General features: G+C 43.6%; 3 protein-coding genes across 8 annotated transcripts in view; 1 reads left to right on the forward strand and 2 right to left on the reverse strand.

Moving 5' to 3' along the window:
• Apt1 (Acyl-protein thioesterase 1) overlaps nt 1-15299 on the forward strand; it is a 36415-nt gene that overhangs the window by 19636 nt on the left and 1480 nt on the right. Inside the window, exons 1-8 of one of the 3 annotated variants that reach the window (XM_077418011.1) lie at nt 11995-12136; nt 13232-13348; nt 13753-13823; nt 14290-14321; nt 14406-14471; nt 14562-14609; nt 14707-14953; nt 15064-15228. In XM_077418011.1, the coding sequence (XP_077274137.1) occupies nt 13297-13348; nt 13753-13823; nt 14290-14321; nt 14406-14471; nt 14562-14609; nt 14707-14953; nt 15064-15228 (681 nt within the window). In that variant the 5' untranslated portion in view covers nt 11995-12136; nt 13232-13296. Of the gene's footprint in view, nt 1-11994; nt 12137-13231; nt 13349-13752; nt 13824-14289; nt 14322-14405; nt 14472-14561; nt 14610-14706; nt 14954-15063; nt 15229-15299 lie in introns of those variants that run through there. The other 2 variants (XM_077418012.1, XM_077418010.1) reach the window with 2 other exon arrangements.
• On the reverse strand, nt 1474-11872 carry LOC143903931 (ribokinase). Of its 4 annotated transcripts, none has more exons than XM_077418015.1 (7): nt 11723-11872; nt 10920-11052; nt 10655-10781; nt 10262-10423; nt 9931-10022; nt 9593-9781; nt 1474-3252 (listed from the first exon to the last, which is right to left on the reverse strand). In XM_077418015.1, the coding sequence occupies exons 1-7, from the start codon at nt 11806-11808 to the stop codon at nt 3160-3162; spliced, it is 882 nt and encodes a 293-aa protein (XP_077274141.1). In that variant the 5' UTR covers nt 11809-11872; the 3' UTR covers nt 1474-3159. The 4 variants fall into 4 exon arrangements, with proteins under 4 accessions (XP_077274141.1, XP_077274143.1, XP_077274140.1 ...); XM_077418014.1 differs by lacking the exon at nt 1474-3252 and adding an exon at nt 8538-9078; XM_077418017.1 differs by lacking the exon at nt 9931-10022.
• On the reverse strand, nt 3269-8384 carry LOC143903933 (uncharacterized). The gene has a single exon (XM_077418021.1). The coding sequence runs from the start codon at nt 5576-5578 to the stop codon at nt 4793-4795; it is 786 nt and encodes a 261-aa protein (XP_077274147.1). The 5' UTR covers nt 5579-8384; the 3' UTR covers nt 3269-4792.

Below are 15299 nucleotides of genomic sequence, written 5' to 3' on the forward strand. Positions count from 1 at the left end.
CGCGGCGACCTTCGCAGTGACTTTACTTCGCATGCAAATCAGAGACTGCGGTATGCCGGGGCATCCCTCGGCATACCTTATCACCTGTTTATCTCGCTCTATTCCGCTCTACGCAATCGTGTCCCACGCAAATGTCAGTCGATAATTCGGCTGGGCTGGCGGTGCGCAGAGATGCCGTAGATCACCAAAGAATCGTCTCGGTATAATGTGACACGCTCGTTAAAACCGGCTGTACCGGCTATTTTTCAAGGTACCCGAGATTCCGATTATAAGCAGAAGTATAAAACGACATTATGCCAATTTGGGCGCGATAGCGTCACGCTATAGCACCCGCCCGCGCCGGTGATCGGACAGTCGGACGGACGCAGAAAAACGTTAGCATAAACGTTCTTTTTATTGGTGTCCGACGACGCGTGTGATGCGCGCGTTACGTGTTTAATATTAAAATTAGCACTTTTAAAGCGTCTGGGTCAAAAATAGGACGCCAAAATTATCTCGAGACGAGTGTGAACCTGCTCGACCTCTCGAAGAATTTTATCGTCGTAAATAATGTCGCTCTCTCGCGAGATAGCGTATTCTCCTTATGTAAATCGTGCGCGCGCGGCATGGCAACATCTTTTACAATGGCCCGCCTCGACGAGCGTGATGACTCGATGTGATCGAAAGTTTATATTAAAATCAGAGGTTTCTCGAAAAACTTGATATTTCCCTGCTCATTAATTTGAGAGGAAAAGGAAAAAGTGATCGGCCATTGTTAACTGCCGCTTACACCGTGGAAAAGTTTGCTCGCGCAAAAAACTCGCAAAAAAGCCGTTCCTATTCTTGCGAAGAAAATATAGGATTACACTTCATTATCTTGCTAAAGCGTAAAATGTACCGTCGGCCGTGCCGTCGTCGTAAGCCGATCGTTATACTTCAAGTATACGTAAATATATTCCTGTAAATATATCCTTGTCAATAATATATAGCCGTGTTCGCCGCCATCGCCGCGCGGGACTATAAAAATTCTTTATGCTCATGCAAGTCGTTAAAATTTAAAGATCATGGTAAACTAATAATGTAGTTTAAAAGAATTCGTAAGAGATCAGTAAATAAAATTCTTTGCAGCTCAAGCTACTCTCTCTCTCTCGCAGAGTTGTTTTTTGCGTAGACACCGAAGCTCGAGTTACGAGAATGCGATCGATCTAACGCAAACACGCCGCATCGCCTCACGCATCGCGATCCGAAATTGTAGTGGTGATAACGGTGATAACGATGATTTCGGACACTCGTGTCTAACGCGCCAGACACTAGACGCGGAATAACAGGTTTGCTAAAGGTTAACGGCACTAACCTTAGACAAACTCCGCGCGTTACCTTCTTCGCGGACCAAGTCGTATTAGATTGCGTTCTAGATCGATTACGATTGACCGCATAAATTTCACAGCGATGTAACGAATCTGTTTTGGGCTGAAAATAAAAGAAAAACGGAGAAAAGAATATAAACCGCCTTTGTATTTGCAGTTCTATTTGCCCTGCGTAGAATTTGCGCTTTCGCGCGCGCGCTCGAGTTAAACTCTAGGCGCACATCCATTTGTCTTTCTCGGACGCTACATTTCGCCTCTTTGCGGTTTTATGTCTTTCTTTTTTTCCCCTCACCGTCGCCGTCGCCACCGCCGTCGTCGTCGTCGTCGTCGTCGCCGTCGCACGATGCCTTCGTTCGAATGTCAGCCGGTTGCACAGGATAGGCGGGAAGAGATACCCCGTTAAAATTCAGCATTTCCGCGCGATGACACATCGGAAATTTTTGCAATATCTCAAATCGCTCGTCTTCCGTTACCGACCCGTCCTGCCCCTCCATGGCAGGGCCCTCTCCCTTAGTCCTCTACGTTCTCCTTATCTCTCGCTCTCTCTTTCTCTCTCTGTCTCTTTGTTCGCAATGCATCGCGCGATGCCTGAGCTGTAGCTTAAGCGGTGATTATGTTGCGGCGCGGGTTACCAATACGTGTGCGCGCTGCCACGCACATCGGGCAACCCGTGACTCGCGATTTCGAATAGGCCGCAGCGGCCCCCGAGATTCGCGCCTCAGGGAAATCCCTCATCGGAAGACGCGCGCCTACGAGGAATTCGACGTGAATCACCGCGCGATCGAGAGATCGTCCAACGTACGTCAGAGCTGCCGACCTGTGTAGCAATATATCGGAGGATTTCACCTGCGGAAGAAGGAGTATTCCGTATTCCGTGTATTCGTCACAGACCGGCCGTCTGACCGCCAGGCTCCCTGACGCCGCGCCGCGCCGACAAGACCGACTCGCGAGACTCCTTCGCGGAAGATGCGGCGAATCCTCCGAGTCCGGTCGTTCTTACGAGGAGAATCGAGAATCCTCGCAGTTGTCGACTTGCTACAACACACGATATATAGGTGTTATATCGTGTGTTTCTTCCATGTAACAAAAACTGATGAAGACAGAGTAAAAAATTACAAGGAACTTGAAAGATTGGATAAAAGAAAAGGAATAGGAAGAATAATAATACGCGAAGAAGCGAAAATTAATAGAAAGGCAACGTTGAATATTTTTTCTCCTTTCACCGTGGTACTTTCCAGATACTTGAATCTAGAATATTTCTTTTCGAATCAAGCTAATTATTATAGACAAATTGATAATAATTATATTAATAATAATTTTAAAAATGCAAAAAGTAATATATTTTTAAGCTAAAATACTTGAAACAATTTTGCATATACCGTTATAGTTGCGAACAAAACATAAGCAATCCTCGTTTACGCCATTTTGATCCTGAAAAATTGAAGGATTATATGGTTTTGGACATTTTTTTAAATACATTTTAATTTAACATGGGGAACGTTTATGAAAAGCACAAAAAAACGCATTATTAGAGAGAAATATTATTTTTATTTTAATACTGTTTGTCTTCCATTAAACCACAGCAGTAAAATCTCTTATAAGAGTATAAAAATACGCGTGATAATTTACAATTACAATTTTATAATCGATATATCGAATTATCGGTATTTAATACTGTTCGTCTCTTATTACATAGGCATACATACATGTAAAAAAAAAAGATCGCGTACAAATTATTTAAGATTACTTAGAAATTCACAAATAACTTTCATACAAATCACGCTTGGTTCTATTGACACCCTAATTACATCAGTCATATTATTTGCCAATTAACACATGTAAATTTCAACAAGTACACGCTTTCCGTCGCTCGGAATTGTCGCGAAGCTGTTTCCTGCTTGTATCTCTGCGAAACACAAATTATATCGCTTTAAATAGATCGGAAATAATTCCTCGTTACGTGCTGCATAAACGGTTAGAAATAAATACCTGTATAAATATATAAACGGATAAATAAATAAATAAATAAATAGATAAATATATAAGTGAACGGATGAATGTGCCGACGAAAATAAATAGACGGGATGATACGCGATGTATATGTAATAAATAGATAATGTGCGTCAATCGCGACGGACATTAATGATTCACTCGTGCAATCATTATCCATCTAAACGACGCGCGTGATGAATGCGCGATGATAATTGTATTCGGGTACGTGCTACGTGCGTGTCTGACCGGATTTAGCACTACCTGAGCGATTGGTTACGATCGAGTACGTGTTTTATCACATTGTTTGGCAACAACACGGCCGATAGAGAATCTATAAATACCTAGAGCGTAAACAATAATTTCTTATTCCTACTGGGAGAGACGTATACACGGTATTACGTCACGGCACTTGAATCGCTACTTTATATGCAGGTTGTCCGAAAGATGCTCAGACGTTGCAAATCCTGCGAGGCCTGCAGAAAGGGCTTGGAGAAAAAAATGGAACGGGGGCTGTAGTACTTTTGCGTTAATCTCTGCTTCTTCTAAACAATTTTAAATATTTATCGAGTAATCAGTTTTACTATTTATTTGCTAATTTTGTCAGATCTTCTCTTACGACACTCTGAAAATCTCTTGTATTATATCGCATGAATTAATTCTCTTTTCCGTTGCGTTAAAAGCGGTGAAATGTGTCTTTACAGCCGTTTCCATGGTCTCCTCGCGCTTTCTGCAACCGTCTTCTTTATCGATTTATTTCGAACGAACTGTGAATCGACAGCGAGTAAACGTATTTTGATTCGCTTTGCTACCATCCTATCGGCTACCGTCCTTATATCACGGTATCTTGTTACCTCGATGTATCGCATTTTGTGTATCACCGTTTTTATTGTGAATTTATTTAGAACGAGATGCATCGGAAGAATGATTGCGATTTTTGTGAGTTGGATACGCGTACATATTGTCGACTGCGAGTGATATCAGAACGAAGGGGGCAAAGGACCGACAAGAGACGTCTCGATCTCGTATACACGCGCGCGCGTCGCGACTTGGATCTTTTGCAAACCTTCTTCTTTTACCTCTCCGCCGCAGTCCCCATAAATCCCTGTCGCCGTTCTAACGTCAAACGTTTGAGTAAATCTGTTAAATTCCTGGTATTCGCGCGTCACTAGGCGCAATCTTCAAACGAGTTCCTACGCAAAGAGAAAAAGGAAAGAGAGACGTGTTCGTCCGCGGATTGCCGATTGCACGCAGCGTCATTCATGACAACAATTCTGTTCTTCGCCGTCTTGGTTTCGATCGCCGTCTCCGAAGACGCGTCCCGCTCGATTCGTGCCGGTGTTCGAAAAAAATCACCGCCGGTTGCCGTTGCCATCGAAGCGAATTCGTCACCGAAGCGGATCGTCACTGCCCCCCCCCTCCCTCCTCCCCGAGTTAGTCTCGCGAGTCCCTCGGTGTCAATCGTCGATAGGTAGATGCGACTCCCGTACATCATTGGAGATGGAGATCTCGGCGCACACGCAGCCTACGTAGAGCCTCATTTTCTCCTTCTCGCCATCGCCATAGGACACCTCGATGTTTTTGTACGTTTGTATGCAGCAGTAGATGCCCTGACAGTGTGATTGCATGTAATTGCATTTCACATGCTCCAGATCCTTTGGTACCCGGGAACCCCGAACGTCCGGTACCGACTCCACGGTGTACTTGCATATGGATCTGTTCTGCGCCTCCTTCACCTCCAGCTCCAAGAAAGGAGGATCGTTCTCGATCGGTCTTGTGGAAACCTTGGGTTCGTGATCGTTCGATCCTTGGTGGTTACCGTTCTGCTCGTTGGGTTTGCTCAGTTTTTGATAGGCCATGCTGTCATGTTTATTGTGACGTTTTCTCCTGGCGACGAGCTCCATCGGTCGCAAGGACTCACGACCTCTCGAGTCAGATTCGTGTCTGGAACGGCGGAAGTACGGTGGTACTCGATCCTCCGAGCCCTCGTACTTCGAGAAACGATTCAAAATTTGAGGATGTCCGCGTGTCTTCGTCTGTCCGTAGGAATTGCGATAGGACTCCAGATCATCTTCGAGACGTCCCGATAGATCTCGTGGCAGCGATTCCTCGAGATTGTAATGACTCGAATGGGAATGATGCCCGTGTCGGCGCCTCAGACTCCGGCCTTGAATGAGCGACGGGCTAATGACGATACAGGCGGCGAGAACGGACAGGTAAAATCCGACTTTGAATATCGCCATTGTGTTGATTTAGTCCGAAATTTGTATAAAAGGTAGGCCTCCCATGGAGGTCAGCAACCTTTATCGATGATGTGGCCGCTTTTGTTCTTCTTCTTAGAACAACCCGGGATGGATTTTCTTTCCGGATGTGCTTTTCCCGGTATAAATTGTTTTCCCACGCACTAACGTCGGGATTTTTCAATTTCTTTTTTGCTCTTGTTTCTTTCTATCGCGTTTCTTAATCACAGTTGAATAATATCTTTCATTTAAACATATATGCGAGATGACAAAACTATAGGAATCGAACCCGATTCTTTTGCTTGTGACGGATGATTACTTTTTCCACTAAACTTCTTTATTAACGACGTCGACTTATCTTCTGGACACTTTCCGAATAATTTCTGTCGATCGTTTACGTGAATGTGATGGAACGATGATAATAGATCGAGCGATTGCGATCAAAGCCGATAACTGCAGGTTCAGGGAAATTTCTTCAAGCTCAAGCGATTAATTTTACCACCAGAAAATTGATTATCTTCCGGGGTTCTTTCGATTATCGAATTTTCTTTGAACGTCGACAAAATTGACGGTGCGTATCTCAGCGAGACACTGGAAGACCGCGAATACACGCGGCGCGGTATTTCGAATCGGAATTTTTCAAATTTGATCGACCATCCGACGGATCTTTCGGCCACTTGACGCAAGTCGAAAATATTTCGACAATCTGGCTGTTTTTTGGGCTGGATGTGCCGCGCGATTCTCTGTGATAATTCGCCGGTCAGAGTTTGGCGTGCGGCGCTGACCAACGCAAGACACGCGAGAGTCTCGGTAACTTTGTGGATTCCCGGCGGATTCCCTCAACGGATCACTCAACGCGAACTTGTCGTCGGAATTTGTAAGATCGAGAGACGAGGTGGTTATCTCTGTTCTCGTCTCGGTTCGATCGTCTTAATGGCTTGCTTAAAACTGAGAATTCCCTGATCCTCGAAGGATTTTTTATCCTATCCGCGAACGTGCACGTGGGTGGTATTGCCCCACTTTAACGGGGGCTTGCGCGTGCCGGTATACACGAATGTGACTAATATATCTCCCCTCTCTTTGCCCACACCTTGTGCAGCCCCTGGGTGCACGGGGCCGCGGGGGGCCGGACCGGGGCCCCAAGAAGAGTTTCTTTAGCGCGGCGCGAGCGACTCCCTCTTCTTCGGACGCGCGCCCTCCTCTTTGACGTCACGAGGTCTCCTCGGTTCCCTCTCGATGGACCTGCCATCATCCTCGTTGCCGTCGTCGTCGTCGTCGCCGTCGCTTCTGCTCTTCCCTTAAACATGGATTTAGTATCGCTGTCCATCTCGGCCATTGACGTCACACCTCGGTGCGCATAATGCCCGCACTTATAGCGGAAAGAGAGACCGAATGTCTCGTGCTTCGCGGAATCCCCCTCGCTCTCAGCAATATCCTCACGTATGCCACCGCGAGCACGGCGATGACGATGACGATTACGCGCGACGAAAACGCGCGCGAGGGGGTTTTACTTCGAAAGTAAATAACGCAACGCCTTTCCCTTTTGACGTTTACGCGCGGCACAATTTTTCCGCGTTGACGCTCGCGCGCCTCGGATCTCGCGGATACCGCCGACCGACCTGGCCTGGCACGCGACCGCACGCGATTGCACGTATATCGAGGGAAAGGACTCCCCCTTACCGATTACCGTCGAATTTTTTTTCTTAACTCACACTTCGGGGAATTACCGATGAGACACCACGCGGAAGCTGAACCGTCCCGTTCCCGATTTCGCCCGCGCCGCGGTTTCCGGCATTCGGACGGATCCATCGCCGCGCGCCGCTGAGCTCCATCGTCCTCGCACCGACGAAAGTTCGCGGCGATACTGATATTTTAGACGCTGAGAGCGGCATGGACCTATCGTCGTCGCCACGATGTGACTGTCAAGAAATTAATCGCCACTACCTTGCGAAAGCATATTAAATGACATTTACACGCAAGCACACTTGCCCCTTCCATCACTCCCCCTCTCTTGAATAACGCTGCACATTCGCGTGAACCAGTCGAGGTGGCATCACCAGGTGCTCTCGCAGGGTTCCCGGACGTGCCTCCTTTTTTTTTTTTTTTAGAAGGTCGAAGAACGCGCGTATCGTGAAAACGCTTGGAATTTTTACTAACTCCTACCATTACCTACCGTTATTTTTTTTTATCTAGCGCGTACATGTGTGCGCGTGTACACGCGAATACATTTGGAGACAGAAAAATCTCCGAAATTCGAAAAGTGTACTAGTTTATTCGTCACGGGCAGAGGCACGTAATATTAAAATGAGATTTCCTAACGCGGCATAAATGGCACGGTACACGACCAGACATTTTTTTACCTTAAAAAAGATTCTCGAAATTATCGCGAATTTCTATTTACTACTTGAGCTATATTCATTAATTCCTTTTATAATTTATTCGTACCATCCCTTCGTTATTTCTTTTTTTACTCGTCAAAATTTCGATTATTTTACTTTCTTCTATTTAAAATTGAAGTATTAAAGTTATTAAATAAGAATACATTAATCCCCTTTTCCAATTTTCGGAATTTAGTTACAACGCCAAATGGTACCAGGATGTCGGGAAAACAAAGAGAGAAAGAAAAGTAAGAATAAAGCTGGACCCCGATTTCGCAGATTAGAATATTTAATTAATATCCCAGAATAAATATTAATTTTTTCTAAGTTCATTCATTTTTTTGCGAGATGGACGTAGAAATTTGTTCTGCAACATTATTTACGTTATGCTAATGTTGTTGTTGTTTAAACATACCTTCGAATTTTTAGGCAAATCCTATTTGACTCCAAAAAAATTGATATATTCGTCGAGGATCTTGCAAAAAATTGCGCAGAGGAGATCGACGATGGAGATCAACCGGTTTTTCAAACGATTAAAAAAGATTTAATCTCCTATATGCACCGATGAACAAATAAGACATGTATATAGGGTACTTGGACTTTTGAGTCTACATATATTTTTATTCTACATCCTATATAGTATATGTGAACATATTTTCTAACAATAAGTATTTTACCGTCATCAATTTAATTTGCTGCATTAATTTTGCATTATAACGCGTGACCGTGCTATTCTCAAGTATTTTGAATTTTGGGAAATGGGACGTATATGTTTACGCACTTTATGCATAAAACTCTCGGTATTTACTTTTATTCCGCAATTATTCAATCTAAAAAGATTTCACAAAACAGATTTCAGTTATACATATATACATATATGTAACACAGAGGAGATAAAATATCAAATCTGTAAATAACACATTTTGAGAGGTAACTGCCTCTTTTTGTTTATACAAATAAATCTCCCGGCAGATCGTTTTTCGTTGGGAAGCTCGCGTGTGTGCCGAATTTAAGAATGGACTTGGTGGCAACCACGCAAGCTCTCCTGATGCACTCGTCCATCGGCAGCTCCGGATGATACGCCTTGAAATATGCGAGCCCACCCAAAAATGCATCCCCGGCACCCTGCATCGCATACCACTGCACTTAACTACCTGAGGCAATTTTCTTCTTAAATGCTTACGTGCCAATCACTCGGCAATGAATCACTAAGTGAATCAGCGTTTCAGTTCACCGGAAGTTGACCGGTTGTCCATTCAAAAGATCGCAAACCGACAAATACCATCTACCATCAAATACTTTCACCTGCACCGTTTCAATCGTGATCTCATAAATGTGAAGAGATTGAGAATCAATTTACAAGATTGTTTTATAAGCGGGAAGTACAGATCGTGTACTTGTGTAAAGAAAAATGAGACGAAATATGTCGTGTTACGTAAATCTAACAAAAATTTGTAGGAAATGTCCTAGAACCGTCGTATATCAAGTTATTCAAAAATGTGCGCTTTAGAAAGAATAATTTCTTCAATTTCGTTGAATAACGACTCAAAAAAATTCACCGTGCAATCTACCGCAACTACGACGCGACGGTTCTGCGACACTGTGTGTATATATATATATATATATATGCAATACGTACGGTAGTATCTACAGGGTGGACCTCGGCAGTAGAAATCCGCGTGACGCTTCTGTTCACTCTCGACGCATACGCAGCTCCGAGCGGCCCGAGAGTAAGGATGATCGCGTTGCATCCCTTGGCCAGAAGCTCGTCCGCGACTTGCTGCACATTCGACAGGTCTACGGGGTGAATGCCCGTCGTAACTTCCGCCTATAAAAGTATAACGGGATCTCTGGCATGCCTCAAATATCATAAACTAAATTCTTTAATATATCGAGCGTTTCGGGAGGGGGGAAAAAAAGAACGGCGATGTCTCGTTACCGCAACGATCGCACTAATCGTTTTTCGCACGTACATACCTCCGTCTCGTTGACGCAGAAAATGTCGCATAATCTGAGGATTTCCGGGTCAGGGTCCTTCAGCGCGGGCGCCCCGTTGACAATTGAAAGTCCTATCGCGTTATATACGATTATGTAAAAGTGTGTCTCAGAGCCGCGATATCGCAAATCGTCAGTCTTTAAAGACGCGAGTCATTTGAAAGATAACACGTAATTCTCGCGTTTAATGCAGGACACCGCTTTCGACCACGTCTTTTCTGGGACTTGCGATAGTTCGGCTCCGAAAAAGAAAGGATTTACAACGGATACTTGTAATAATGTGGGGCGAACCGAGCGAAAACGAGAAACGCACCGTGGCCCTGGTGTAACTTCAACGCGCGCAGCGTGCTTTCCAACGGCACCTCGAACTGACATAATAAAATGCTCGCGCTTTTGATCATGTCAGCGGCGGAATCCACATGTTCCGGAGTCAACGATTCGTTTGCGCCCAACACGATAACGATGCTGTTCTCACCTGCGAACGTTATTCGAAATGCGTTCCGATTACTTACAGCTAGGCCTTAGAGCGCGACGGGAGGGATCGTTGGGATTATCTTAACGGAGAAGTTTGATTTTAATGCTGTTATTTATTCCGGCTATTATTTTAATCCCTTAGATTAGTCGGAATTTATTTGACGTCTTCCCATACGAATTGCAATTTCAAGGCACTCGGAAAGATTCTGATTTATAATTTTCGAAAACGTACCATTTTCAGCAACGACAATGTGAGCAACGCCACTGTGCTTGTCGCTTTGTATCTTCACGCGAGATGCGTCCACATTTTCCTTTCTAAAAATCTCTAAGTATTCTTGAGCGAACGGGTCGGAGCCTAACTGTGATAAGAGATAAAGAATAGCAATACATGTAAATCCAACACAAAAATCTTAATTAGAGTTATATAAACAGCAACGGATAATAAATGAATATTGAAAAAAAAGTCAGATAGTCTTGTCTAGAAAATAAATGCCTACCGAAGCAATAAGTGCCGTAGATCCTCCAAGTTTAGCAGCTGTCACGCACTGGTTGGCGCCTTTACCGCCGTAATTCTTTTCAAATCTAGTCCCGACTATCGTCTCGCCAGGTTTAGGCAACCGTGGAGAGAAACTAAAAAGTGTGACAACGTTTATTTTCAAAAAACAATAACATACGAGGATTGTAGCTATCTATAATCGAATTCACTCGTTGCTTATTTACAATTAGGTGCGTTGAATACAATTAGAAATTACTACGGCACAAACACATGCGGTTGTGAGTTGTGAGAGCATCTTTTTTCACGCAATTCGTAATTATACATTTATCATCAGGTCTATACAGGGTGTCTCATTTTAAATAACGCATTTTAATATCCCTTCTATAACTCGTCATAGACAAAAATATTTCCGACAAAAGTTGCAAGGTTTGGAGGGGGCCATACGAGCTTTATTAGTGTTTTGAAAACGTCTCGACAAGAACTACAAGAATATAATATAAAAAATAAGTGTTTTATTTAAAAAAATTGAGGTGACCTTGATCTGATCTTGAAAAGGTCACCCAACGACAAGCCTATAATATATATCTTCATCGTGTGGCCCCCTCCAAACCATGCAACTTTTGTCTGAAACATTTTTGTCTACGAGTTACAGAAGACCAATGCATTATTTAAAATGGGACGCTCTTATATCATAATATTTGTTATAACAAAACTACAATTTAATCGTAATATTAATAATCGCAGATCGATCGTCGACAGGGTAAACTTTTGCAACGCGCAAAAAAAAGCCTCGTCCTTACTCACCAGGTAAAGTCAATCATGCACGAACCGACAACGACTATCTTTGCCATACCGCACGTTTTTATTCTTTCTCTCTCTTTCTCTCTCATACACACGCATACAGTTTTTCTCGCGAGTAACAAACTTCAGAGCGATATGTTAAAACGAACGTTATTTTCCTAAACGATACTCGCGACAATGGTCATTTCTAGGCCTAATTGCAGCGACTAACTGCTGGCAGAGCGCACGGATAATACGCGTTATCGTTGTTTGTCGTTCAACGAGTTCGCGAACCAATGAGTTTGGGTGACGTTATCGGTCGAAGGATTTTTTCTTTGCGCGTGACCCGACGGCGACGAGACTCCGAGCGGGCCGAAACGGGAGGAATGCTGCGAGACACGTGAATTAATTTAAACCGCCGCGCCGTTCTGTCTCACGGTAAGCCAAAAAAGAGACGTTATTTACAGCAACGTTTGCCTTGACGGGGACAGGTTATCTTTCGTTTCTTTTCTTTTTTTGTTTTTTTTTTAACATTTATTATATATCGAGACAAAGTTGTGTGCACAGAATGTGAGAAAACGCTCTATCGAGACTTCGCATCGACTTTGCACCGCTAGAGAAGCGTTTATCCGACGATATAAATCTCGCGACGGAAAAAATGACGTGCCTACGTTGGCCTATGTGTGCTGTGTGCACCGCTGGCACCCACGTGTCTTACAAACGTATTCGACATCGTCCATGTGTTATCGAGAGCGATAGATGGGCAGCTCCTGCTCCGACTGCTCCGAGTTGCGACGACTGTATTGTCCAGTCACCATAGTGCGCACGTGAGAATCTGGTTACCTTTCATATTTTTCACGTGACGCTAGAGCGATATAGCATGGCTACTTGATAGTAATTACAATTTAATTCGCGCCTCGTACGATTGGATATTTAACAAATGGGTATCGTTGTATGACGTATGTACATATACATATGTGTATGACACGGCAAAATATAAGCGATAAGACTCGAGCAGTCGGCGCGGCGCGCGGCGCGCGGCGGCTCGATCAATCGCAATCGAGATTTTCAAAATCGCAGTCTTAACGTTCTCGAGAATTCTTCATTGCGATTGGTAGATTCGCTTAATGCTTAAATTTTACTGTACATATATGGTATATTGCGTTCCGCGACTATGACGCGACGCGCGATTGATCGATTTAACATTCATCTGATGTCTATCTATAATCTATATTAATTCAGATTAACTTATCTCTCAATCTCGATTTAATTTATTTTTTATCCTCTTTTTTATCTTTTTATCTTACTCTTTTTATCTTTTTCTAATCCCTAGAACTGGAAAAAGGATAAAAAGTAAGCTAAACCGAAATTAAAGTTAATTTACATTGATAAAAATGGACGTGAATTGGTTCGCAAACTCCATCCGAATCGAGATTTTTAGTATGTGCATCAATTGAAGACCGCTTTCAAAACTAATTGACATGCAGACACGTTCGCGCGCAAATTAATATTTAATTCCTTTTTCTTTCCAAGCAAGTGTCCAATCGCTGTCGAACGCCCGAAGGATCAACGTTGACCGCGAAATCAATCAGGAATCGATGAATGCCATGGCGTTTTTAAAACAGCTAATGGGTAATTTGCTGTTCGCAGGTTTGTGTCAAGCTCCAATTCATCTCGAAAAAAACGGAAATCGTTTCTGCATGCCGGTACTATAAAAATTCGACCTCTCGACTAGCGCAGTCTTTAACGTCAAAATTTACGCAATCAATGATAACGATTGTCAGAGATTGTCAAGGTCTCTGATAAGGGAGAATCAAGCGCGAGACCGTAAATAGAAATTATGTCAGTGAATTGAATATTGCGCGTTTGACGCCACACTGTCCCTCTCTCCTTTTCTACCCTTCTTCACCCCCCTTTTCCCTCACTATACATATACGGAACTCGATCTCCAATATAGAGCGAAGGGGAGTCAAGTCGCGTCTCTCTCTCTTTCACGCGCCGTGCTTTATACGCTTTTTACGAGACTATTACACAATTGCTCGAATTTGTTCCAGGCCGTCCAAAAAAGCGACAGAACATGGCGAGCCCGGTGGTGATTTCGGCCACGGCTAAGCACACAGCGACGGTAGATATCAAATCTCTTACGTAGACGTAGCGCAGTAATTTTTGGTTATACCACTCGCGGTGGTGCGGTCCTAATTGATCATAAGTGAATTACGTTTACGCCGCGCAAGATGCTCCCTTAAGTTTGCGCCTTTTTTCCTCTCTTCACCCCGATCGTCGGCAAACGATATCACTGCTCCGTTTCGATGCTCGCTGACTGATCTTATTGTCGTCGGTTTTTTCCTTGGACGAATATCGCGCGTCTTCCGCGAGGCGCGGCGGCTGTTATCCTAACGGGAACAATCAAATACAGCTTCTCCGAGAATGGGGTATTGCCACCGGTCTTCCACCGTTGTGCCCACTTTCAGTGACGCGACCGCGTCTCGAAACACGGATTTTAAATCTGAAATTTCAATTTTTTTTAAAATAGTACTTTCAAATAAAGTCAATACTGTCTTATTTCGTACTAAGAAATACCCGTGTTTCAGTTAATATTTTTCCATGGCTTGGGCGATACAGGGTGAGTTCACGTCTGGAGCGAATGGATGTAACTTGTAACGTTGCAAAACGATAAATCTTGTTAGCACTTAATAAATGTTTTCAGGCATGGCTGGGCTAGTTCCATGGGCGCAGTGCGGTCCCCTCATATCAAAGTTATTTGTCCTACCGCGTATGTGATTGCTAATATCTTTAAATGTCCTACGACTGAAGCTGTAAGTTAATAATGTATTTTAATATGTGACTCTTTGATCGTTTTCAGGCCCACGATACCAGTGACGTTTAACGCAGGGTTCAGAATGCCTGCCTGGTAAGTTTAAGAGATGAACGCATTAATATTAAGTTTCTAATGAAAACTGTATTACGAGTCAGCGTTACACGATTATTGATGCATCCTGCAATTTTAGGTTCGATCTGCGCTCTCTGGACTCCAGTGGCCCAGAGGATGAAGAAGGTATACGTAAGGCCACTGAAATGGTCCATTCGTTAATAGCGGAGGAGGTTGCAGCTGGGATACCCACCACGCGCATCGTTCTCGGAGGATTCAGTCAAGGTGGAGCACTAGCCATATACAGTGCTCTTACATTCCCGGAGCCTTTAGCCGGTGTCATAGCTCTATCCTCGTGGCTTCTTTTACATAAAAAATTCCCAGCGGTAAGTATCGTATCATATACATAATACATAATATACATGATAATGTAGAGTAATAATGTACAATAGAATCGCGCATAATAATATGGAATAATTATTATAATTATTTTCAGGAAGCGATAGGTAATAGGAACACTCCGCTGTTACAATGTCACGGCGATTGCGATCCAATTGTGCCATATAAATGGGGCCAAACAACAGCGACCCTTCTAAAACAATTCATGACACAGACTGAATTCAAAACGTACCGAGGAATGATGCATACGACTGACCAGGAGGTAAGGAAGCTCCGATTAAGAAGACTCGTCGAATTTTTTTTCACGTTCAAAGAAAATATAACGTCTGTCTT

The sequence above is a fragment of the Temnothorax americanus genome, unplaced genomic scaffold, assembly GCF_048541705.1.
Source record: "Temnothorax americanus isolate GAGA-0224 unplaced genomic scaffold, ASM4854170v1 Scaffold5, whole genome shotgun sequence".
Classification (NCBI taxonomy): domain Eukaryota; kingdom Metazoa; phylum Arthropoda; class Insecta; order Hymenoptera; family Formicidae; genus Temnothorax; species Temnothorax americanus.